At 43.0% G+C, this 25,756-nt stretch overlaps 1 protein-coding gene across 7 annotated transcripts in view; it reads right to left on the bottom strand.

Annotated features, from left to right (window-relative positions):
- Positions 1-2,437: 2,437 nt before the first annotated feature.
- CDH20 (cadherin 20) overlaps positions 2,438-25,756 on the bottom strand; it is a 110,443-nt gene continuing 87,124 nt past the window's right edge. For all 7 annotated transcript variants that reach the window (XM_072329139.1, XM_072329138.1, XM_072329143.1 and 4 more), the window contains 8 exons: positions 24,663-24,830; positions 22,794-22,981; positions 19,401-19,654; positions 16,043-16,179; positions 13,418-13,539; positions 11,594-11,711; positions 5,309-5,560; positions 2,438-4,053 (listed from right to left, as the gene is read on the bottom strand). In XM_072329139.1, coding sequence (XP_072185240.1) covers positions 3,554-4,053; positions 5,309-5,560; positions 11,594-11,711; positions 13,418-13,539; positions 16,043-16,179; positions 19,401-19,654; positions 22,794-22,981; positions 24,663-24,830 — 1,739 coding nt within the window. In that variant the 3' untranslated portion in view covers positions 2,438-3,553. The remainder of the gene's footprint in view (positions 4,054-5,308; positions 5,561-11,593; positions 11,712-13,417; positions 13,540-16,042; positions 16,180-19,400; positions 19,655-22,793; positions 22,982-24,662; positions 24,831-25,756) is intronic.

Here is a 25,756-nt window from a genome sequence, read left to right as displayed (position 1 = left end):
GATAGCTGTGCCTCCTGTCATTCTGTCCATGTCCAGCACGCCTGGGCTTCATGGTGTTCAGCATGAGTGAGGGCTTCAGGTTCAGGATCCCTCAATTATTTGACTGATTTGCTTCAATTCCAAATATATTGTAATATAGTGTACTCTCATATTCTGCTGTTCTTTTTTGTAAATTGTTTTTTTTTTTTTTTTCCTTAGTTGGTGGCCACTATTTTTTCTCATCTTTACCCATCTTCCTACCTTTCCCCTTTCCTCTTTTCCTGGAGTGTGGGACCCAGGATCCTTTTGTCTGATGCCATTGGCCCAGTCCATTAGCATATCAGTAGCCCTTGTCTGCGCACAGAATGAGAGCTGCTCCCCTGGCCTTGCAGGCTGAATAGCTAATGCAGAGCAGGCCATTATCCCCGTTTTGTAGATAGGGATGCATTAATAACAGAATGATGACTGGCATTAGGTCTAAGTCTTTACCACAGCTGTGCACCAGACTAGCAGTGTGATCTTGCATCCTGCCTCAAGTATTTATTTAAAAGGGAGACTGGCCAACTTGTATTTGCATTGTGTCTATTTGAACAGTAGATGTGGTGGTGGTTGATATATCCAGGCAGTCATAACCTCCTTGCTGGATTGTACACCCTTGTGAAGAAGCATGGGCAGCATTATGAGTACCCAGCCAAGCAAGATGAGATCCCGTCGTCTGTTTCTGGCTGATACAGGAGTTACAGCTGTTCCTCAAGGTGTTGGTAGGGAGCCCAGATAAAGAAATGCAGTGCTGAGATCATTGGGGAAGGTTTCAAGCCTTCACTTCTCCTGGTCAGTCTTGAGTTCTGTGTTTTGCTCTGAAAAATTCTGGGCCCTGGACACATCTCATAGAGCTGCAATTTCTTGAGAAAACATCTCTGAAACCAAATTCAGTAAAAATTCATAGCCTGCTTTTTCATGCATAGCTGCATTTTCACAGAAAGACCCACATGACCGTGCTCTTTTTTGATACCAGATGCTAGAGGAGAACATGGCCTTGTCAATTGCTAAGCTAAATCTTAGAATCCTGGTTGATGTCAGGTTGGCCATGAGCCAGCAGTGGCCATGAAGGCCAATGGCATCCTGGGGTGCATTAAAAAGAATATGGCCAGCAGGTCAAGGGAAGTGATCCTTCCCCTCTGCTCTGCGCTGGTCAAGCATCACCTGGAGTATTGTATCCAGTTCTGGGCTCCCGGATACAAAAAAGACAGGGATCTCCTGGAAAGAGTCCAGCACGGGGCCACAAGAATGATAAAGGGCCTGGAGCATCTCCCCTGTGAGGAAAGGCTGAATGAACTGGGTTTGTTCAGCCTTGAGAAAAGATGACTGAGAGGGGATCTGATCAATGTCTATAAATATCTAAGGTGCAGGAGGCAAAGGGACAAGGTCAGACTCTTTTCAGTGGTGTGTGGTGATAGGACAAAGGGAAATGGCCACAAACTGAAGCATAGGGAATTCCACACAATGTGCATAAGAACTTCTTCACAGTAAGGGTGATGGAACACTGGAACAGGCTGCCAGAGAGGTTGTGGAGCCTCCTTCTCTGGAGATGTTCATGACCTGCATGGATGACTAACTGTGCAGCCTGCTGTAGGGAGCCTGCTTTGCAGGGGATCTGGATTTGATGATCTCTGGAGATCTCTTCCAATCCCTACAATTTTGTGATTCTGTTATGCATGACTTTATTGATCACAGTGGTTACAGTTCTTTGTATAGTGTTATCAAATGAACCCAGTATGGGAGGGTAAGTGCTACTGCATGAGTAAAAGAATCATTATCACATATATTTCAGTGCATTTTCTCCAGAGGTGTAAAGCTTCAGTTCCAGTTCAGTTCCAGTTGAGATGAAGAGGGTTCTTAGCTAGAAAGTAACCAGCAAATGCCACTGCAGACTGTACTGCTTCCAGAAGCTTTCTATGACCTTTTGTGAAACTTGCATTAGTGTAATTTTCCATTGTCCCCATTTATACAGGCAAACAAGATTAGATTCAGGCTCAAAACTTCATCTGCAGAGTAAAACGGACCATGAACGACTACTGTGTGTTGTGGATGGTTTTGTCATGTTTCTGAAGGCATGAGCTTCTTTTGGGGCTGTGTAACTAGTTTCCAAGATTCTTAGTGACCCAACTGTAATAATCAAAAACAAACAGACTTCCTTGGGTCAGAAGTGTTAACTACTCCGATGGGCAGGGTGTGGGCTGATTCACTGCTAAGGGCACTGTCCAAGCCAATGCCAATAAAAGCAGGAGGCAGTCTGCTCAGACCTACAGACTGAAGGCTTGTATCTTTGGTGCAGTGCTGACAAACCATTTCTTCTTCTTAATGCCCGAGGCAGGTGACAATAAAGCCACAGATAAGCACTAACTGCTGTTTGCAAGGTAGTCAATAAATTGCCATCAGACTTTCCCTTCTGTTTAACTTTTATTAAAAGAGGTGCTAAGGTACTGTACTGTATGCAGTACATCATATTTATTACCAAAATTAACAAATATACAAAACTTATACATGTAATTTTCTTACATCCATTTATTGGTCTATAATACTGCATTTGTTCAAGTAGGTTATCTACAGTATGTAAACATCCCTTGGATTGACCTCACACAGATTAGGAAAGCCCATCTAACCCATGTAGTTACCAAATATAGCTTTTTCTTTTTTCTTTTTTTTAATGTATTTGGCTTTCATTGGTAGAATCTAATCTTCACATTTGGCACATGGAAGAGACATCTACAGTGCAAAAGAGGCAGATTTTCTGTTTTCGTTCTGAGCAGTTTAGCAGTGTCATGGTTTTAAAGAGCCGAGAGGAGAATAAATTTACACAAACTCAATAGGAGATGGATTAGTATTAATGTCAATGACTCATAGATCAGCCATTAAACTAGAGCAGAAAGTCAAAGCCTCTTCCCCAGCTCTCTCAGCCAGGTGAAGAAAAATCTCAGCCTTGCTTCCAAAGGTTTAGGAAAGGACTCTGTTAGCAACAGAGAAAGGGGGTTTAGTTTACAAAGAGCCCTCTGAGATTTCAGTTTCAATTTTCTGCTTTGTGTTTTTTTTTTTTTTTTTTAATTATTCTCTCATTAGCAAACATGTCTTTTTTATTTCTTTCTTTCTCCCACTATAATGGAGAAAAATAACCAATGAGGAACCAGTCTTTTGTGAGTTGGAGATTACAATTGGTGCTTACAGGTCTTTGAACCCAGACATACAGAGCTCAGTAAGCTGCCATGTATAAGAGAAAGAGGGAGGGAGGGAGAAAGAGAGCAGTGTCATTATACTCCAGGAGTGGAGCTTTCCAATTTTTCTGTAGAAAAACAGGAAAAACTTTCTTGCTTCTGCTTCTCATTGTTTCAAAAATGACTTAATTTAACCAAGTAAAGCTGATCCAGAGAGACCTTCATTCACACTCTTCTTCCCATTCTCATTGGAGCACGGTATTGCTATTTTAGGAGGCCTCACCCACGTCCATGGAAGCATCTGATGAGAATGGATCTAATCGGACACCATTTCACAGGGAAACCCCTCTGCAATTCCTTGTCCATTACCACAGGGCCCCGCTGCTGTCCGTGGCACCATACATCTCGGCCAGCTTTTTGAAGCGCGGCCCCCAGTCCGTCAGGTAGTCGTAGCTCTGGTCTGAGTCTGTTGTCACCGACTGTAGGGAGCTGAGTGACTCTGCCACCGAGCCGTTCCCTTCAAACATGTATGTCTGGAGGGAGTCGAAGGGAGGAGCCCAGAGGTCCATGTCAGCCTCATACAGCTTGGCGAGCACATAGTTGTGGACATTGTTGTCCATGATGCACGCCTGAGGCACGTATCTGGAGAGGCTCTCTATTTCAGGGAGCATGTCCTGCCTATTTTTCACCACAAGCTGGGCTTCCCGTGGGTTCCACATGGCGGCGATATCAAAGGCCTCAGTGTCCTCCTCCCCGCCGCCTTCATCGTCGTACCTGACGATGTTCTCATGGATGTTCTCCTCCTCGTCAATGATGTATGGCTGCTTCCGCTGGCGCCGCATGGAGAGGATGAGGAGCACCAGAACTGTGGGAGGCAATCAAAACATGGGGCCATCAGTAAGAGGGCAGATCTTGCAAAGTCTTTATGCCCGAGGCAGACCCTCGGATATGAAGAGCTGTGATGTTTGCAGGTTGAGGGATGCAAATATCTGCCTGAAATCTGTGTCTTGAGATCCTGCTAATCTGTCCCTTAGCTTACCTTAAGTCTTAACTCTTGGTCACACTTGGGACAAGTCTACCCAGTAGTGTTTGCAGTGTGGTACTTGAGATCCTTTAAAGGTAGCCAGATCAAGTATCAGTAACTACTTATCTGCAGCAGAACACAGCTCCACAAAGATGTGTGTTCTTTTTTCCCTGTTTTGTAGCAGGGTTTTACAGCCTGTTTTAGGAATGCCTCTTGGTTTGGGCACTGCATGTGATGTAAGTGGGGGAATGGTAAGCCCATGATGGAAGATGCACTGTGGTGATGTATCTCCCTACATGGCAAATGGCTGAGGTAACTCCTTCATTTGCTTCAAAGCATTTCTGCTTTTATCTGAAAGATGCTGCTTTGGGCTGAGCAGAACTAATATTAGTTGCTCATCAGTACTGAGATACAGATGATTCTTAGCATATACAGGTACCAAGAGGTCTTCCCTGCAGAAAATGCGCTGTTACTTGGTGACTGTATGTTCATCTGAAACCCAGCAAGTGTTCTGAATGCTGAAAGTTCAGGCTGAGGCATCTAGACTCCTTTATAGAGATAGAATTTAAAGTTTGTTTTTTTTTGTTTTTACTCCTCAGACTGACCCTCTGAAATTTCAGTGAGAATGTGTTTTGAACTAATATCTCACAAGTCAAGAGACTGAACAGAAGTTCTTTTGATACTAAAAGCTAACAGGGGAAACAGAAGGTCTGGGCAAAAAAAAACCCCAAACAAACAAAAAAGATGAAATACGATTGTGGAGAGAGAACACAAGGAAGATGCTCAGCTTTCTACTTCCTCTTGGCATACTTCTTCTCATATAGCAGGGCCATATGAGGCATCCTGGCACAATGGGGATCAGACAGAATATTTGCAGGCTGTATTTTTTTCCCACCCCTATACCCCTATCTGAAGCCATATGGTGCCAATTGCATCTGTTCCTTGTTTTGGCCCTTTATGTGCATGTGTGTCTACATGTAACATATATACATGCATGTGTGTGAGTGTGCATTTGTATCCTTCATCTTTGGTAGATCAGCAGCCCCCTGGTCAGGACAGAAGAGCTCATCCTCTCAAGAAGCAGACAAGGCTTTACCTAGAAGGACAAATATGCAGGCGAGGATTGCAATGAGTGCCCCTCTGCTCAGGCTGACGGGGAGGACGTAGGCCTCAGCATTGCAGGACATCACCATGCCGCCTTCATCACAGCTGCACACGTGCACAGTCAGCGTGCCCGTGCTGCTCAGCACAGGGCGGCCGTTGTCGCTGATCAGGATGGGGAGGTAAAAGATGTTCTGCTCGTGCTGTCTGAAACCAGAGCGCCTTGTCAAAATCCACGCTGTGTTGTCTATGGGTGGAAAATAAACGGAGAGAAAAGATCAAATATACTCATCAGAAAAGTAGGTTTAAAAAAAAAAAAAAATAATCAGCCCTAGACCCACATGCATTTGTCTTTCTCCCCCCCCCCCCCCCCCTTTTTTTTTTTCCTTATCCTTTTTTTTAAAATTAATTTGTCACTGATCAGCATTTTGCCTCTGCCTCCCTTATTTCAGTCTCTTCTGAGGCCATAGCTCAAAACCTGCAAGGCATGCACACCTTATGATTTGCTGTTACCCTTTCTGACGTAAAGTGCCCAGAGCAAACTCACAGCCTTCAGTTTTAGCCAGAAGAGCTCTCAGAAGGCAGGATGGAAATGAACAGTTGAAGGAAACTTGTTATCCCTGTTTGTTCTTGCTCAGCTCCTTTTCTAGACGTGGCTCTTAAGAGCCGCCACCATTTTGTAGGTGCTGGTGTATAACCCTTGCAGACATGTCAAGGTTGTCGTTATGGTTTTTGATACATGGTGTACCCATCTGCTTGAGGCAACAAGAAAACAAAGGAGCAAAAAACAACAAAAATGACAGCTGGCTATCCTAAAGAGCAGTGAGTTGAAAATTTTGCAACTAAACATCTTTTCAGTGAAATATGTGCAATTTCATCAGCACTTTTGCCATTGGAAAAAGTCAGAGTACTTTGTTGTCATTGTCAAAATTGTTCTGATTTAACTTGACCATTCTGCCACCTGTTTTTTAATAGAACTTGAAACAAATTGGGTTGAAATGATGCTGCAGGAACAAAGGAGTAAAAGAGTGACCAAAGAGGAGATTGTCTTTAATTTTCATGTCAAGGGAAATTCCTTCATCTGGGGCTTTCCCCCCAAATATATATATATATATAAGAACAGGACTATGTTCTTATATATATATAAGAATACATATATTTGGGGATATATATATATATACACACATACATATATATATATATAATATATATATAAGAACAAGACTATGTATACATATTTAATGTCAGGATTTCCCAGTGGTTTCTGTATTCCTGTATACCTTCTCCCTCAAATTCCTCAAACTGTGCACTGAGTTTCCTAGTGAGAAGGAGAATGGACTCAGGAATTTGTTCTCCTCAAGTCTTATTTCAGAAACGCCGAGGCAAATCCTTTGGAGATTGATGTATTTTGCTTGTACTGACTTTTAAGCTTTGTGGCCTCGGAGACTTTGGGCTGAATTGAATGTCTCCAATGTGATTTGACCCACCAGGGTATCTAAAAGAACCTGCAGGAAAGTTGGCACATCTTATAAATATGTTTGCAAATCCTGGGTCAGCAAAGATAGGTGGAAAACAAAGGATCTTTTTTCTCTTTTGGTAGACCTACAAACCCTGACCATGCCCAGTGTTGCTGTGGGATTTTTGGGATTTGAGTTTCATGCAGTTTCTTTTACTACTTAGTTTTGTTTCCTGTTCCCTGGGTTCAAAATAGGTGGTCTATCTGCATCTTTAGGTTGTTTCCAGCATACATGTGCCGTGCTTGGACATGCAGGATGCCCATCAGCTGGTCCTTGCTGGGTTGGCACAATGACTGCCTGGAGCCATCAAGAAATGCAATCACAAGTAGACTATGAAAAAAGCCACCATACAAACAACTGATTGTTTAATTTCCACCTCTGTGATTCTATGATTCCTTATTATTTCTGTGTCAACTCTCTGCTAAAATTTAAATCTTCAGTGATTTTTTTTTCAGTGCAGAGACTGACTGACTTGCAAGTTAATCAGTGGGATCAGAAATTATTTGACGGCCTTTAGGAGTGAGATTGGGAGCCTGATATACAGTCAACTAGGGAACGTATACAAACTCATACTAGACTCTTCACACTTCCCTGCCAGACTTAAACTATGCTGCGAGTTCCATATTTTGTGCTGCAAATCTATCAGGTATTACTGGCATACGCGAGTGTCTGGCTCCATAGTTTGTGGTTAGAAGCAGTCTCCTGATCTTTCATGCCTTGTATATCCATGACATTTCAAGCTTTTGCTCTGAAAGCGTAAAATACTGAAGTGCACCTGTGTCTGTATGTGAATATGTAACAAAATTATAGAGTATCCTTAAATCATAGGATCCCAAGAGCTGGGGCTTTGAGAAGAACTGCCAAATTATAGCACCAGATGCAGGATGAAATCCCCAAGGTTGCTTAAAACTGATGATGTTTCAGCTTTTGCTGACTTTACCATCCTTCAATTGGCTGTGCTTCTCTGAGCAAGTGCAGCAGGTGTGACAGATTCAGACACAATTTCAGCACTGTGTCCCAGGACCCAGCAGAGATCAGACCCCCCTCCCAGGACGCACACAAATGCTTTCTCTCCTTCTTCAGGCTATGTGCCCTCCAGCACATGCTCCACAGCTATCAACACCACATCTTTTCATTATTTGGCCTGTCGTTGCATGAGAAAAAGCAGTCCAAAGGGTAGAAAATGACAAAATGTCTGGATTTATATTGCACTTCAGTCATCTTAACAGTGTAGTGGTTTGGTTGCCTTTCTCTTTCCTGGGTGAAAGACTCACGCTCTTTAAACTGGTTTATAACAGAAGTCATAAATTTCACTCAGGTGACAGCAAACCTTCATTTTATGTGAAGCTGCACTTTGTGAAGGAAAAAGACTTCATTATTCTGGAGCTGGCCCATACTTTGCCTGTAGAAGAAATCACGGGCAGTGAATGTGATTCAAGTTGTGCAAAATCCCTTAGTGAGAGACCTCAAGAGTTTTTAACCATAATTCTTTATTTTTTATTTTTATTTATTTTTTTCTTCCAGGCTGAGAAACAAGTTTCTGTAATCAAATATCGAAGAATATATACATATGTGTACATGTGCATAATTTTGCTGTGATGTGCTGATCCTATCACATGGATCCTAAATATTCTTGGCTGGATGGTTCCCTTGATGTCTGTCAGCATTATGTTTCAGCCCTTTTGCTTTGCTTTGCTCTGTACTAGGCAAGCATCTACATAAATCATCCCTAAGGAATCACTGTACCTGTTGTACCACAATGGCAATATGCTGGTGCCAGAGCTTGTTGTGTGACTCATCAGAAGCCAATGCCATTTGATGTGCTGCTGCAGTGCAAAGCTGCATGATGGAATATGGTGCAGCAAGGCAGAAACTGGAATACACTATCTTCTTCCAAATTTGATATCTGCTAAATCCTAGCCAACAACAGAACAGGGCCTGGGAGAACATGACAGCCTCATTATATTAAAAATAAACTAATTTTAAAAGCACAATAAGAATGCACAGTACTTTTGCATCCAGCTTCCAGTATAGCACTGCTGTCTCACAGAGGACTGGATGATATCAGTTAGCTCCCACACTGAGCAGAGGCACTGTAGAGCACAATGTGTGTCCCTGCACCCCAGAAATTGGTGCAAACGTGAGAACTATCGTGAGCATTCTGACTGGTGTGCTTGTGAGAGCAAGCCTTACAGCCTCTCCTCCCTGACATTTTAATTTAAATGCAAGAGAGAAGACTTCTAGAGACTTCCACTGATGGTCCTGATGGTGGTATGACACCAATGCCTGCACCCATCCAAGTGACAATTCTCTTCATTAATTCCTGTTGCCCTCAAATGGAGGGCAGCAGGTAAGAGCCAACAGGAGACCAGCTCAGAATTTAGTCTGGATATTTGGTAAGCTTATTTTGTTGCTCATCCCGTTTGTACAGCAAGCCTCTTTTATCAACTCTTTCCCAGCACAATCTTACCTGGATTTAGAAGTGGGACAAAGACAGCTCACTGATGCCCTCTAACAGTTACCAAAGAGAAGGGAGAACTCAGCTCAGTTCCCTGCTTCATCACGTATTCCCTCTATGTCCTTGAGAAGTAATTCAGGCCCTGATCTTTGCAGATATTCACATGACTATTGCCCACTGATCTTACCAAACTCAAAGGGAACCAGGCACATAAGTAGATTAATTTCTCCTCACCCCAGATCCCTAAGTGGAGACAATAGGATTTCTCTGGCTGCCAGAGATACTGGGAGAATGAATAGCCTAAAGTAGTTCTCAGAGACTGTAATACAAGGGTCAAAGAAATATGTAAAGCAGCTCATCAGAATTTGAACTGTGATCTATTTGTTACTCATTGTAAACCAAAGTTTTCATTGTTGCCAGGATGGCTTCATGTCTCTCAGGTTTTCTTACTGCTGTATGGCACAACCAAGTAATTAGCACAACAGCTGATCAGAATAGCATCTTCCCACAGCCAGGAAAGCATTGCTGTCTCATGGTTAGATGCACAGGCTGCAACAAGCAAGGCAGGATCCATTCCTTGCCACCCTGTGACATGCAGTATATCTTTGCCTTCGGTGACTAAGTCGTACAATTTATGTAGTGCTTAGTGGTCCCTAGATGAAAATATAAATATAAATTATTGGTACTGAAACAACTACTGCACTCCAAATTGCCGAGGCAGTAAATTAACCCTTAATGTGTATATTTCAAATAGTCGGTGATATGATATTTCACATTTTTATTTCAGATTTGTAACCAACAACACCCTCCGCTTCTTGTGATATGTAGCTCTGGAAAACTGGTGTTTTACAGAAAGCAGGAGGCACGGCCATTCAGTCACTGCTGTCACTATAAATTACAGCACGTATGGCCTTAGACAGAAAAAATGCATCTGATGGTGGGAATTATGTGTTTCCTTTTTTAGAACAATGCCTTCAGGACAGAATGAGCCTACACTGCCAAACGTTTTAGCAATGGTCGTGTTTTATCCTCTAATTTATTTTGGCAATACACGTTCAAAAGTAAAAGAAACAAAAGAGAGAAAATGAGAGAGAAAAATGCAAGAAATGGTGTGGTGAGACTTCAGGGACTCTAAAGGATAGAATGGTTTTGGGACGTAAAAGCACTAGCATGCTGTGAAGGAGAGCTCCAGGCTCTGCAAGTAGCATCTTTTAAGATATATTTGGTTAGTGATGGAAGAAGCTTGTTTATTAGCCTATAGGTTACTCTTTCATATGCTTGCAAGAGGAACAGATGGGGGCTTACACAAACAAGTGTGACAAGTAGGCATGTGTGCTCCTGTGATCAGCACTACGCCTGGAGACAGGTCACGGATGCAGCAGGTGCCTCTATCCCCATTTATAATAGAATTCCTTGCAGGTTTGTAGTACTTTGCAAGCTCCTATTGACACCACATCAACTTTCGGTGCTCTGCACTGGGTTATTCAAGGTCATTCCTCTTTTCTGCCGAAGGCAGCTGTGGACTTCACTTCTGCACCACTGTTTGCCCACAAAGATCTTCTATCAGCTAGAATCATGTGAATGCATGCTCACAACAGAGTTTTCCTTCAGGCTCCAAAACCACCAAAACTTCCCTAAAAGTAGTGAATTCCACTGGTGAGGATACACAAATGCCAGCCCTTAGCCACGAGTCTCCTCACTGGTATTTCACTTTCTGCTGAAACTTTTTACATAGACATTTAGCTGTATTCCAAATGACTCCCTAAGGCTTGATATCTTTCCCCACCTCCCTGCCTTCCCTAGGCAATAAATGAGGATGTGCAAAGAGGAAGAAAAAAAGTGCTTGGGGAAGAAGATGGGAACAATATGAGAAACTTCTATTTCGGTGCCTGGAAGAAAACAAGAGTACAAAAATGAGCAACGTAATTCCCTTCAGATTTGTATCCTCATTCCAGTTTCTAGCCTACCTTTAAGCATCTCCTTTTGAACGAATGCAATTTCCATTCCAGTAATCCAAGATGCCTGCGGCCTGACCACAAGACCCGAATTTGCACAAAACACTGACACATTTCCTCAAAGAAGAAAAGGGGGCCTATTGCTAGAGAATATTTATAGAGGAGAAAATATCATATAACCTTCAAATGTATTAAATAATCTGTCATTTTATCACTGCCTTTAAGGAGCAGGTGTCACTCGGTATTATTTGAAATGGCAGTCTTATCACACACTGTAAGTCACAGACTCTCGAGCCCAATTTGGACATTAGGAATTAGAGTATCTAACTGTCCATGTCTGCTCTGATTACCTTGATTGTCCCTCAGAGTAAAGTTGGGGTTGTTGGCAGCCTCTGGAGCCAAGCTGTAGTAGAAGTGCTGACCCTCCTGTGGGTCATCCCGGTCAATGGCGCTCACTGTCTGGATCAGCTGCTCAATATGAGAACAAAGCAGAAACAGGTGAGAAGCCAAATACACATCACATACATAAACAAGTAAACAATCAGAATTATATATATTTATGTATGTAAATATAAGCAACCAGGGATAAAACTGCCTTGCAGGTTTCATTTTATTTTGCTATCACTCTGCAAATCACTTTTTAACAAAGGAGGAGATAATTTAGTTCAAATAACAGATGCTTTTCCCCCATCTGTCTAGCTTTTGTCATACCTTTTCTTTTGAGAACCTGGGGTGTTCAGAAAATACACCATGCCTTAGGGAGCTTGTAAGAAAGCCCATACATATTTTCAGCTTCATTTTGCAGGTAGAAAAGGACTTGAGGTTGGTTCCTCTTATCACTCTAATTAAGCTTTTTCCAAAAAGTCAGTGGAAAACAAAGAAAGAAAACACAACCATGCAGATGCTTTGTATGAGCAACAAATAAAACAAAGGAAAGAAACTAAGACAATAATAAATCCAAGAAAAGATTTGTCAACTCACTTACAGAGGCTTAGAATCACGGAACTATTAAGGTTGGAAAAGACCACTAAGACCATTTAGTCCAACTGCTGCCTGATCCCTACCATTCCCGCTAACCATGTCTCTCAGTGAAACACCTACATGTTTCTTGAACACCACCAACGCAATGACTCTATCATCTCCCTGGGCAGCCTGTTCCGGTGTCTTATCACTCTTCCAGAAAATAAGTCTTCCTAATATCCAACCTGACATTGTCCTTTCGAAACCAGGAAAATGTCTGGGCAATGATTTCTATTCCTTATGTTCTTTATTAAGTTAGTAGGATGAAATTATCCTGTATGTGGTTTTTAGTGAGCTGGTTGCCCCAGCAGTGAACAACTATTTCATTCTGCTTCATAGCAAGCTGGGAAGAGCCCAACTGAACGAACACTGATATTGCTACTGTCATTTTTTCTTCATAATCAGTTGTGCATCTGTGTGCTTCCACTATGCTTGTCAGCCATGTATTTGGAGATGTAGGTCCCCATTGTGGCAGTGAAACAGCAGGTTGCATCCCACCAGCAATCAGCAATAGATCAGCATGGGAGAGTTCCTGTCCATGTGAGACACAGGTAGACCATGTTCAAGGGGCTTTGGATGCAAAGAGGCATGATTGCTTGCTTGCAGATGTGGCTTCACAGTGTGCGGAACTGGGAGTCCTGTTTTAACTATGATTCTCTGTAATTTTCAGTTCACAGCGGAATGGATTCAGTCGGCCACCCTTTGAAGCTGATGTAGCATATTATGTCCAGCTCCTGTAAGTCGAGGTGCTTAAGGCTCTTATAAATAGGGTCTTTTACAAATAAGCCTTGCTGATCATACACAGGCTGGGATGACTCCATGGCACTTCTTGTAACACTTGTCCTCTCTTCCTTGCTCCTACAGGAAACACTGGCTGCTTGCCTGCTGGCACCTGCCCAAGGGCAGGCTTTATTTCAGCAGTGAAATGTACTGTGCAGTGAATTTGGAAACTACTGTTGGAGAGAAAAATGGTTCTCTATATGATGCACATATCAGTGTGATGTGCTTGCCCTTAGAAAGCAGCACAGGCTCACGAGAGCTCAGGTGCAATGTTTGGTTAGGCAAGCCCTGTTTTCCATGCTCATCCTGTCTGATGAGAGGCTTTCTCACAGCCTTGCCCCCTGACAGCCCCCAGCCTTCCCAGCATTTCTCACCTGTCCTGCTTTGGCATTTTCACAAACAAAAGCTTCGTAGAACCTCGCAAACTCTGGCGCGTTGTCATTCACATCCAGGACTTTCACTGTGACGGAGACACTGCCCACCTGTGAGGGGTTGTCTGGAAGGAGGAGGGACAATGTGAGGAAAGGCAAAATGTGGCAAGGGAAAGGGCTAGCTCCCTGCTCTGCTGACAAGCTACAGCAGCCTTATTGCTACCGATTCCCATTAAATTACTTTTGTTCCATTAGAGACTGCAGTCACTTTTGTGTCGTATGACTCAGAGTGAAGCTGCAAATGCTACTCTATCTATCCTGGCTTTCCATCTGGTCACATCATTTTCAAATTCCTTTGGATACAAAAGGCTTCAAGCTGGTTCAGTCAAAGCGGACTATTTCTATAGTAAAAGTTTTAGACAGTGCCCTGCAGTCACAGCTTTGGCTGGCAAATGCTGCTTGTTGAGTCTCCGCACCGGTAGCGTGAGTTATGCTGAGGCTGTTTTTAAGGACAGGCTTGTTATTTGGAGCTTGTTGGAAACAAGCACTTCTGCATTTCAGGTATCTTTCTGCTGAGAATTTATATTCCTTGAACACAAAAATATTGTGTCAAGATTTTTTACTACTTTGCACAGGGGGTTAAAACTCAATAAACACATGAAGTGGTAGAGAAAAGCTTTCAGCGAGGCTTAAAATTGCAATGAAAATTTCACATTCTGCATGACATCATTTGTGATATTTCTGTCCACTGGTTCATTAGCTCTCTTGCCCAGTATATTCAGACATCATTTCACATCTCTTCACAGTTTCCAAACTCGGTAGCCACAGAGTACGTTTTATTTTACTGTGTTTTTCTGCCCCCAGAACAACTTTTTCCCCTCATTGAAAGATAAAATGAAACTCTAAGAGGAAAAAGAAAAAGAAAATCATGATTAGGAGGTTAAGAAAGGGAGCAAAAATCTAGAAATTTCTTTAAAACTAAGCCTGTCTGAGCCGGAGAATGTCATGCATAGATCTCCAAATACATCTCACTCTATAGCATAAAATGATGTGTTCAGATAATTTTCTCACACTCTGGAATTTTCTTGAAAGTTCAGTGTGCAAAATCCATAATGTGTGTTGCACTGTGTCATTCAGATAATACTCTTAAACTAAACTGTTTCTCCCTGATAGATTATTTCAACCTTTGGCTTCCCACATACCCATACATGTCTGGCTCACACACCTGTCACTGCGGCACGTGAGCGTCTCCATTTATACTCAACAATACTCACCTGACTTCTGAAACTAAAAGCTTCAGGAGTGCACAGCTGTGGCATTTCTGAAGCTAAATTAAGATACTGTGCTGCACACGTACAGTGCAAAACTGGCAGAGGAGGCAGGGAGGGGGAGTAAAAGGAAGACATCATTGGACTGCTCTTGCTTTGTGGTGCGGCTACAGGGGCGGCTTCTAAGGACTTCCATGGCAGTGTGCGTCTACACGGAACTGTGATGACCATCAGTGGCTGGAAATAAAACTAGCATTGAAACAGATGGGGTGAGATCCCATCATGTCACCAGCCGCTCTCGCTACTAAAAATGCAACAGGAAGGCTTTGTAGGCTGTTCTAGCATGGAAATGTGTGGCAAATTCCCCGACTCTTGTGAAATACTCCCCCTGCCAATTTAGTTGATGGGTTGGGTTTGGGACAGCTTCTCACAATTTGTTTCCTTTCAAACTGCTCCACATCTCTGGTGCAGCCTGGATGTAACAGAAGCTTCCTCAGAGATGAGGAATGGCTCAGCTTATGGCAGCAAGCTTCTGGAAGACTGCTGCCTCTCCACCAATGAACTGAAATCCTGACCAAAATCTATGTGGAACAGAGAGATTTCAGGTGAAGACTGGGTGAACTCTTTGTTTTATTTGCACATATATCGTAAGCTCCTTTATTAAGCTCACATTTGTAAGTATTGCAAACTGAGTACCAGTTTTTATTGTGTTGCTATAAAATGATCAGCATCTCCTTCTTCTCACAGCCTTGTAAATATCTGGAGGGGGTGAATCCTGAGCTGAGCTTTAGTTCATTGTAAAATCTGAGAGTCTATTAAGTTCCATTTGCTGTGGGGTTTTTGCGCAAGAGGATCCCACAGCACCCTCCACAAATCATCCATGCAGAGAGCAGATGGAGATGCCACTCACACACTACTGGCCCAGAGCAGATTTTCAACAGCAACCCACTAGTAAAGAATCATTGCTGCCTGCCAGCCCCTGCACCATGCTGTCCTACCAGGTAGGACTGGCAGCTCTGGCAGCTGCACAGCCTTCGCACCTGCCCAGTCCTTCTGGAGAAACAGAGCTCTCACAGAGACATATTTCAGGAAGAGTTTTAAATAAATCCCTAGAATACTAATGAAAAAAGAAGACAATGCACTCTGCGCTTAATTGCCAGCCTCTACTTCTCCCACCACCTTGTGAAAAGGAGCATAAGAAATAAATAAAATACAGCACCGGCTTGTTGGTGTCTGAGAAGTAACTCAGTACCACTTCCCCTTCAATACATAAGATCCCATGAATTACTGAATCCTGGTCTTTCAGGCTGCTTTGTCTATTACATCTCGTTAATCTGTGCACAGTCTGCATTCTCCTTACTCAGCTCCATGGCCAGCACAGTGATGTTGTGCCAGGAAACATCCTCCCGGTCCAGAGGTCTTGCAGTCATCAGTGCTCCTGAAGTGATGTCAACATAGAAGAACCTCCCTGGATCACTGCTCCTGTCAATCGAGTACCTGCAAGAGTACATATTGAAAGCATTTTGTAACCCCTGTGAGATCTGATAGAAACCTTCCAACATCCAAAATAGGGCTATAAGAAAGAAGGGTTCAGATTCTTTAGCAAGGTCTGCTGTGTTAGGACAGTGCTTTCAAACTGAAAGAAGGGAACTTTAGATTGGATATAAGGAAGAAATTTTTTTACAATTAGAGTGGGTGCAGGTTGCCCATAGAAGTGGTGGAAACCCCATCCCTGGGGGCAATCAAGGTCAGGCTGGATGGGGCTTTGAGCAACCTGATCTCACTGTAGGTGTCCCTGTTCATTGCAGAGTAGTTGGACTGGATGGCATTTAAAGGTCCCTTCCAATTCAAATGATTCTGTGATTCTATGTTCAACAAAGTACTCCAGCAGTGGGAATACTGGGAATCCTATATAGCAAATCCACAACTCAGCTGTGTGCCCCAGTGACTTCTATAGGTATGGAGCAAGACACTTGAAAAATGAGTAGTTTGCATGGCTAATGGCACGTAACAGCGAGTACTGCTGGGATGGAGCTGGAGGACAGGAAGATTTAGAGGAAGCAGCCTCAAAGCAAGACACAGTTCAGCATGGGAACATCTGCTTTACAGAGAAAATCTGTCAGTGAGGAGTGCAAGCTCTTTTTCTAAGCAAAATAATTATACCTTTCCCTCGGGCACAATTCAGACTGTTTGAAAATGACTTCACACCAACTCCTTCACTGGCCACTTAAGCTGATGAGGAGGAACTGCTCCCTTCCTCTTGTTCATACATTCTCTCTTCCCTCCAGTGGAATTAACTCCGCTTGAACCCTGAACTGCCCTACTGACAGAGCCCTGTCCTTGCAAGGTGAATGTCAGGGTTTTTCCCATCAGTCATCAAGTTTTCCTTCAGCAGATGCCAAGACTGGTGGCAAAGACACATTTGCAGGCTGTGTAACATACTCAATTATGTGCTTCAAATACCCTTACCAACAGTTTGTACAAGTCGCCTTCCTAGCTAATTATGTTAACATGGCAAGAGATCCTCTGGCAAAAGCTACCCGTGTGCTTATGCAAATGCCACAGACTTGAACAGAGCCCGGACTTCTTCTCTCTTAGTTCTTTCTTCAAAGTTGATGCGAATTGAAAGCATTAGTCATAACAGATGCTGAGCGGGGCTTGCTGTCTGAATTTTCTCCTTTCAGCATAAGTGCATTCACTGGAACGAGAATGCCAGCTCAATCTTTATATAGCGAAGCATTAAGCTGGGATCTAAAATACTGTTAGGTTATGCTGTTTCAGAAAAATGAAGGAGGGTGGAAAGGCAGGCTTGCCTCCCTTTCCCTACCAATTCTTTGTACCTCCTCTTAAATAAAGAGATTTCTGAGGAATGTGATTTAGTTTGGAAATATGTACAAGGGTTGCTATATTTTGCTATAATAATTATTTTTGCATGAAGCTATAAAAAGAATTTCCCTCTGACAGTTTAAGGCCAATGAGTATATGAAATTGAATACAGCCTTGTGACTAGTGGTGCAGTATTAATCACTGGTGTCAAGAAGCACAGGTGGAGTCTTAGTCTGGATTCTTCATGCATATTGTCCCATTAATAAGGCCTGCTCCGACACACTCATTTCTGTTGTACTCTGGAGGTAATCTTCCTAAATCCCCTGACAACAGTCATGGGGCACTTCTAGCAATCAGAAGTTTACTGTGTGGGAGTCCAGATACTGGAGGCTGGAAGAGGAGGCCTTGAGTTCCCATGTGTGATCAGTCTTCCTGAGATACAACCTGACCTCTGTATTTGAGAAAAAAGGCCAAAGGAAGGGTCAGGTCTCAGTTTCAATTTCAGACGTATTCCATCTTATGTAACGAGATAGATAGCTGTCTGGGATTCTCTTATTTTGTTTTATCCTGTGCAAAGTGAAGTTGGAGCAATCCCAAAACACAGCCAGACCGATACAGCACAGAGTTGGTGTGGATGGAGGAAACCACATTAGAGGCAAAAAGCGCAAAGTTGTTTGTGCTGCAGTGTCTGAATAATGCTAGGCGTCAATCAGCAAAATAGATGCAGGCAGAAAAAAAAGTTTAGGGTAATGAAGCTGTGCTGCAGCCAGTATAACAGTTTGGTTTTATTCAATAATTTGAGACAATGTCATGAGAAGTAGGATAGCTTTATAATGTCGGTAGAAAAAGTAGGTATATTAAGTAGAAAAGATGAAAAACTTAATTACAGCAGTAACACGTCAAGAAAAACAGGCTTTATGTATGCTTGCACCTCCCAGCTGACTTGCTCATACAGACTTCCCTTTCTTCAAAGACTCTCAATACTCAGTGTTATGACTCTCTCCAGTATTTTCCAGTACTGAGTACAGGTACCTGAGTGCAGACTATTCGGAATCCAAACTGACACAGCTTCTGGTTCAGCACCTAAAGCATTTCTCAGGTGAGAGGAGCAGCTGACATGCTGGGATTAATAACTTGCAATCACCTGGAGCTTCTGCAGGTGGTAAAAACCAGTATGTGGGCTGGCCTCAGAGAAAATCAGTTTTCTCTAATAAATTGGGCTGGCTCAGCAGCCACCATGGAAAACAGTACTGATTTCACACAAAGCTGCCCCAATGGCTTCTTTCTGAGTTGTAGCTTTGTAGCTCCCATGGCTTTAAATACACCTTTTACCTTCCATAACTCCTTACAGGTACATTTAGCTCTGCAGCTTTGACCAGGCACTATATAATTCAGTGGCTCATGTGTGCTTATTAGTATGCATTCCAACTACTCCAAATGTAGCTGTGCATTTGAGCTGTTGACAAAGACAGGTTGCACACAGCTATGGTTTTGAAACAGAACGGGAAGAGAGAAGTGAGCTCATTACTTTCCCCTCAGTCCTACAGCAGATTCTCAGCAATGCTGTCAGTTTTGGTGTCAGACTGTGCCAGCAAAAGCACAAAGGTCTGGAGTTTGTTTTTAATGTACACTGTCAGGGCTTGCCTTGACCAGTTCATGGCAATACTAGCTACGTGTGCCACAGAAAAAAGCAAGGGTGAGCTCCTGCTTTGCTTTGCTAGTTGTAACCAGGACCCGTGTAGTATGAGATCTTGTATGATTAAACTCACTGATGATTATAGCAGGCTGGAAAGAAAGAGTCCCTCCCACCCATCCTGTGTCAGCCCCATCACCAATCCATCAACCAGAGGTACCAAGGAACACTCCTGGGGGACATACAAAGAAAAACAGACCTGATTGAATTGTTGGTCACATCCGGGTCCTTGGCAGAAATAATCTGTATGGTGGCCCCAATCTCCACATCCTCAGGCACCTCCACAAAGTAAAAACTGGGCTCGAACACAGGAGGCTCATCCACATCCTCCACGCTGATGTGAACAGTGGTGGTGTCTCGGAAAGGACCCAGGTTCAGGAAGCGCATCTCCAGGTGGGGGTTGGCACCTTCGACTTTCAAGGTGTAGCTTTTCTTGCTCTCAAAGCTTAAAGGCTAGGAAGAAAAATTGTATCATAATCATATGATTTAGTCCATATTCTAATTTTCAGAAGGAAAAGATACCCTCTCATATAAGCTATCTCTACCACGAGATTTATTCATAAGGGTAATAAGGATTAATATTTGCAGGTGGAGACAGAGCACTGAGTGACAGCTGTATTGGCGGTGGCAATGCCTGCACCTTGTTTTTAATTATTTTTGACAGCTGAACTGAAAAAAGTCAGTTTGCAATATGTATTCATACTGCAGTCACTTTAAAATATGTATTCTTTCATTCTTCTCGCCATAATGAAAACAAAAGTGGCTGCACCGCCCTCGTGTTGTGATTCAGTTTCATTCTACTCTGGGGGAAAAAAACAAAAACCAGTTCAGAAACAGGTAGTCTGGAAGCACCTGAAAACAGGTAAAGATGTGATGAGCTGGTTCCTCAGAAATGGACCTGGTGGCAGTCATGATGAGGAGGCTCCAGGTCACGCATAAGAAGAGATGAGCTTTATCTGTTAGTACTTGCATGATCTAGACTTCCTTTCTAGATAAAGTTATATATTTGGGGATCCTGGAAATAATAGATTCTGACACTGAAATTTTCAATGAATAAATCTTTAATTTCCCTCTGTGCTCCTTTTCACAGATCCCCGAATTAAATGGAGCTTCTCTAAAGCCTGCTTACATTTAAATGGACAATTTCATATTTAATGTGCAATTAATGTCCAATCCCAATAAGAGAAAACCTGACAAGAATGACTGCATGGAACTTTTTCACTGCAATTTAGTGCAATTTACAGAGGACACAGCCATATTTTTCCAGCAGTAGTCAGAAGTTACAAGCAATCATACAGGGATTAAATGATCACAACCCTTTATTTCTGTATCTCAGGGAGTTTTAATGCTGAAAGCCAGCACAAGTGGATTTCCTTAACACAGATGCTGACCAGGACAGACTTTGTACCAGGAAAGAAATGTGCCCATTCTCAGGGTTTCTCCATGGGATATCACACTCATTTTTGTTACACGGATGGCTTTCAAAATGTGTGGTTGCATTCGTACGCATTGGAGTGCCGTGTGTGAAACTACCATGCACTCTCAGTCCATTCAGACTCCAGAAAGACCACTCTTGTTCTCATCCAAAAACTTTGCTTTTTCCTTTCAGCTTTTTCACTCTGAAGATGTATGACTAGAAAGGGCAAGGAGCTGGACAAGAAAATGGAGGTACAAGCAGATGATCCAAAACTTACATTCCTGCTGCACTTAATTCTCCTGGAGAATCAGTGACTACTGCAGACATTGCACTTGTCAGCAAAGATTTAACTAGGTGTACAAATATATTACCCATTAGTACAGAGTCATTATGGTCTACCAGTTGCGTATTTATGCATCATAAAATAGCAATAAACTATATTCACATGATCAAGCAATAGTTATTGTCCATCTGGCAAGGAGCGTGCAACGCAAAGCTGCCTGAACGTATACCAGGAAGGAGGCCATTCTATCTCCTGGATTCTCACACGAAGAAGATCGTGTGAGAAACACTGCACGTAAACCAAAAAGCTGTTATAAAAAAAGCAGTTAAATCACAGAGAGATTTAAAAGCTATAAAACCAAACTATGTTAGGAAATACTTGCCTAGGGTGCTCAAATTAGAAAGCAAAAAAAAAAAGAAAAATTGAACACGTGACAGGCTCAGACCACCTCAGTTTGTTTTGGCCTCCTTCATTGTCAGCCATGGCTTAGAGTTCTGAACCTTCCGTGTACCTTCCGCTTTGGGTGCATTCTGACCTCTTTCCAACACGGCTCCATGAGGCGGGCAAAGCAGGCTGCCTCCTGCCAAGGATACAGCCAAAAGGACAGATGCCTTTTTTTCAACAAATTCATTCTGGTTTTAGAAGTTCTCTCTCCCTCTTTCCCCTTATTGTGACATTCTTTTTTAATGATACCAATTGCATGACGATTTTTGGTTTTGGTTGAGTGGCTCCAAAGGACAACTTTCCAATGTTTGGCTATTGATAACCACAACACTTCAAACAGCGTCAGGTATAGATAACGTTCTAGAGGCATTTATGGATTGAGCAGTGTGATGTCAGTACATATCCAACTTGATTGATGTCATAAACCTTTTATAAGCACTCCTGGTACAAATTAACACCTAGTAAACTGTAGTTAGGATAACCAAAGTCACACTAATTGACATATGTACTCCACATAAACCACTTTATTTCATCAATAAATAAGTGAAAAATTCCAGGAGAGTTCTTATTCAGTGTTTATTTTGTTGTAGCAAAACATTCAAGCGCGCACTTAACTTTAGGGCACAGTGCACATGAACAAGAGTTGTAGAGAGGTGACCATAAATATATGCTTAAATGCTTTGCTGTAGGGCACAGAGACTTGTGGGGTCAAATCAACCCCAGGTGTACTCCCATTTTAGTGTACATTTTTGTCCCAGGCTACTTAAAGGAAATATATATTCCCTTATTGGTACATCAAACATACACTTACTCAGAAATATGGTTACGATTTCATAACCGAGAAGTACTTCTTGCACTTATGTAAGATAAGTAGAATAAATATCCTATAGCAGGGAGGCTAAGCAGAAAGGTCTACTCCATTCTGTATAGCCTGCAGTACTGAGCACTAGCAGCTTCACAGCTGCCATTTTAGAGACAGCTTCTTCCAGCCTAATTAGCATTTATGGATCTTCTAGCAGCAATTAAAAAAAAACACTGCCTGGGTTTTATTGGTTTATAAATAATTCTAAGGCATGCTTTATTATTGTTTGTGGGACACCGGAGTGAAAAATGTGTATAGTTCAAATGCAAATATTGATCTAATTTCTTGCATTGTAGGATAATTAACCCACAGAGAATATTTAAGTAGATAAATAGTGAATCCAAATATTCCTTTGGTGGGAAAGGACATGTTTATGCTAACGCTGTCCCCACTTTTTAAAGGCTGCTCCTAGGAATGCAGTCTGCTCTCATATTTCAGCAATGAATGTTAAAGAAATGTTGTTTTACAGCAGGAAAGGGGACATGCAGTGGGAACCAACTTACTACATGCATAAGGGAATACCGCACACTTAAAGTGTAACCAGGACCACTAGCTATAAATTACCATAAAAAGGAAACTTTATTACCTTTCTTACAGTTATGATGCCAACTTGGTAATTAGGATCGGTATTAATATCAAAGACATCCAGTCCATCTCCATCCACGAGGCTGTACTTCATCTCTGCATTAATGCCTTCGTCCAGGTCTTTAGCAACCACGCGGCCCACGGTAGAGCTGACGGGAGCAGACTCCAGCACACTCATCTGGTAGTGCTCTGCCACAAGAAGCAGGGAGAAACAGAACAACAAGCTGTGAAAAGGAACCAGAAACTACACGGTAATTCAAAATGTAGCTCGAGATGGGTCATGATACCCCTAGTCTGATGGGAATCTCTGTGTCCCTTCCCAGAGTGGACACAGCACGATGCGATCGCCTTTAACAGACCACAGCCAGACTGGGTTTCCAGGGTATGTTTCATGCAGGTGTTTGTCTTATCAACAGGTTTGTTCAGAGTTTTCTGTTGAAAACAGCAATAAAACCAAAACCAGGAACTTCGGGTGGAAAAAATTGAGCAATTAGCACCGGTGGTGGTGCAGTTATTATCTATAGCAGGATACGAAACACAGTAAGTGGGAAAGATACAGCTGGAGTAAACACACGTACGCTGAGCACCACAAATCCTTCCCCAAGTCTGCACAAACTTCTTTTTCAGCCCTCAGCGGTGCTTTGAGAGCACAGAAGCTTGCCTGTTCTTTCTCCCAAATTTAATAGGTACTCTATTAAAACGTATTGCCTCTCCCTACAAACCTGTCCTTGAGCACATTTAGCGCATCACTCATTTGCTTAGCACCGAATGAAAGAACTGCTATTTTAAAAGTGTGCATTTTAACACCATGCGTTTTAAAAACAGAAATGCTTTCTCTTAAATACAGTCCTGCCATCCTACTTTATGTCTGAACATTCCTCGCTGCACTCCCTCCATCCAATTACTGTGCTTTTACAAGGCAGACTAACACCAAGGGCAGGGTCTGATTTGTTCTCATTTTCCTTAATCCGGGCTTTGACATCAAAGTTACAATTCACGCCATTTTCCAAACAGAATTGGAGATGACGTGTTCAATAAGTTGTTCTCAAAGGGGAAGGAAAGTAGAAGTTGATGCTTCTTGCCGGCCTTTGTGGAGCGTTTTGATATATCAGTGCCACATGTAGAAACAGATGGAGAAGAAGCAGAGCAACAAAAAGAACTGCAGGAGCTTTTGTTCCTCATCCAGATAAGAAAAATGGCAAAACTAAAGAGCAAAAGATTGCAAATCGTGCTTTAAGACTTTGTACAGACAAAGCGATGTTTCTGCTAAGAGCGGAGGTGTCTGTTTTCACATTGCATTGGCTGTTGCTGTTGCATTTCTTATCGCTTAGCTGTACACTGCTGAGGTTTAGGGGTACCTTTACTGGAGAACAGCCTGTGGGACAGCCTGTGTGACACTGACAACTCAGTGACCAGACGCTCCCTGCAGTGGCCTGGCTGCGGTGTTGAATGAATTATCTTCCAACTTCCAGCACTGCCACATGGCCCTGATTTGACAGACAGCCTTTTAGAGATAGGGCAAGGAGAGAATCAGGGCAGCTATTAGCAGCCAAAGGCAACGGCCATGAGCAGCCTTGGAACACAAAAGCTCTCATTCTCCCTCTCTCTTTTTTAAATGTCCCTTAAATTAATTTTCCACCCTGCGAAAAACAGGTTGCTTTTGATGACTTTGGCAGACAGAAATCTCTTCTGAAAGACAAACTATTGGAAGCTTCGTTTTGGTGTTTTCTGAGGGAAAGTTCCTCCTTTGATCTGAAATTCTGCTCATCTCTTGTTATTGCCACACCGGGTTTGCAAATAGCTGGAACGGGAGCAGACAGCAGTCATGCAGTGCTGCCCTTTTTGCCATCTTGACAGGGTGGGTACTCACTCTGTGGAAATCTGGGTGGGTTGTCATTGACATCAGAGAGCGTGATGTTGACTGTGGTTGTTCCAGCTAATCCTCCCAGCTGTCCACCCATATCCTTGGCCTGGACAATCACTTCGTAGTACTCTTTTGCTTCTCTGTCCATGTTCATCAGAGCTGTCCTAATTAAGCCTGTGAGATTGAAAGGGGAAGTGGTTTGGGGAACAAAGGAGACAGCAGTTAGTGCACAAACGAGGCAGGGTGGTCCTGCTTCTGCAGCGTGCTCCCTACACAAAGCATCAGACCAGACTCTGCACTCAGTCTCACCTTTGTTGGCACAGTAAAGCTCACCCAAATTAAATCTAGGTCAACAGAAGGCGTGAATTTTAAAGGAGCCCGGTTAAAACGCATCAGATGTGGGGCAGGCTGTCCATTCAAAATTAAAAGCGCTGCCTTCTATGGCAGCTGGAGAAGTACTGTGGGAACACAGTGCGCTACGCTGAATTATGGCTGTGCTCAGGCTAAAAAAAAAGAAAGTCTGCATAAAAGGTAGAAGTAATGGGATCAGAGGAAAGATACAGAGGTTTCCAGAGTGTCCTCCTGCATGCAGTCTCCTGGGGACAAGCTGACTGAAGTCCAATAAGCACCCATGCCGGGGGCAACTAGAATTTGACCTTGAAGGTCTTTTCCTACCCAAGTGTCCTAATTCTATGGGAAGGCGGGAGGAAGGGGGGTGGGGAAGGTTGGCCGTCCCCTTCCTCGGGTGACACTACTGCGAGAGGACGTGAGGTGGCAGCAGCACTTCTCTTATAGAGGATGCCAGAAGCCGGCGGGGCAGGACGTGCAGCCGGGCGCTGCAGCACCCAAAGCCATGGCTACACTCGGACTGCATTTGGGGTGTCCCTTCACCCCCTCAGCCCCAGGCACCCACCCTGTCTGCACGGAGCAGCGCGCAGGGTGCACCGCCAGCTGGAGTCTTTATTTTTAGCAGGCAAACAATGTATGGGTTTAATAAAAAAGCAGTAAAAGGATATTGCATTGGCAATTATCGCTGTATGTAAAAGGAAAGAAATAGCGACCAGGACCAGGCAATTCACAGTGGGCTATTTTAATTTTGC

This window comes from Excalfactoria chinensis, chromosome 2 (assembly GCF_039878825.1).
Source record: "Excalfactoria chinensis isolate bCotChi1 chromosome 2, bCotChi1.hap2, whole genome shotgun sequence".
Lineage (NCBI taxonomy): Eukaryota > Metazoa > Chordata > Aves > Galliformes > Phasianidae > Excalfactoria > Excalfactoria chinensis.
Note: the sequence above shows the minus strand (reverse complement) of the source record. Positions and strands in the feature narration are given on the sequence as shown.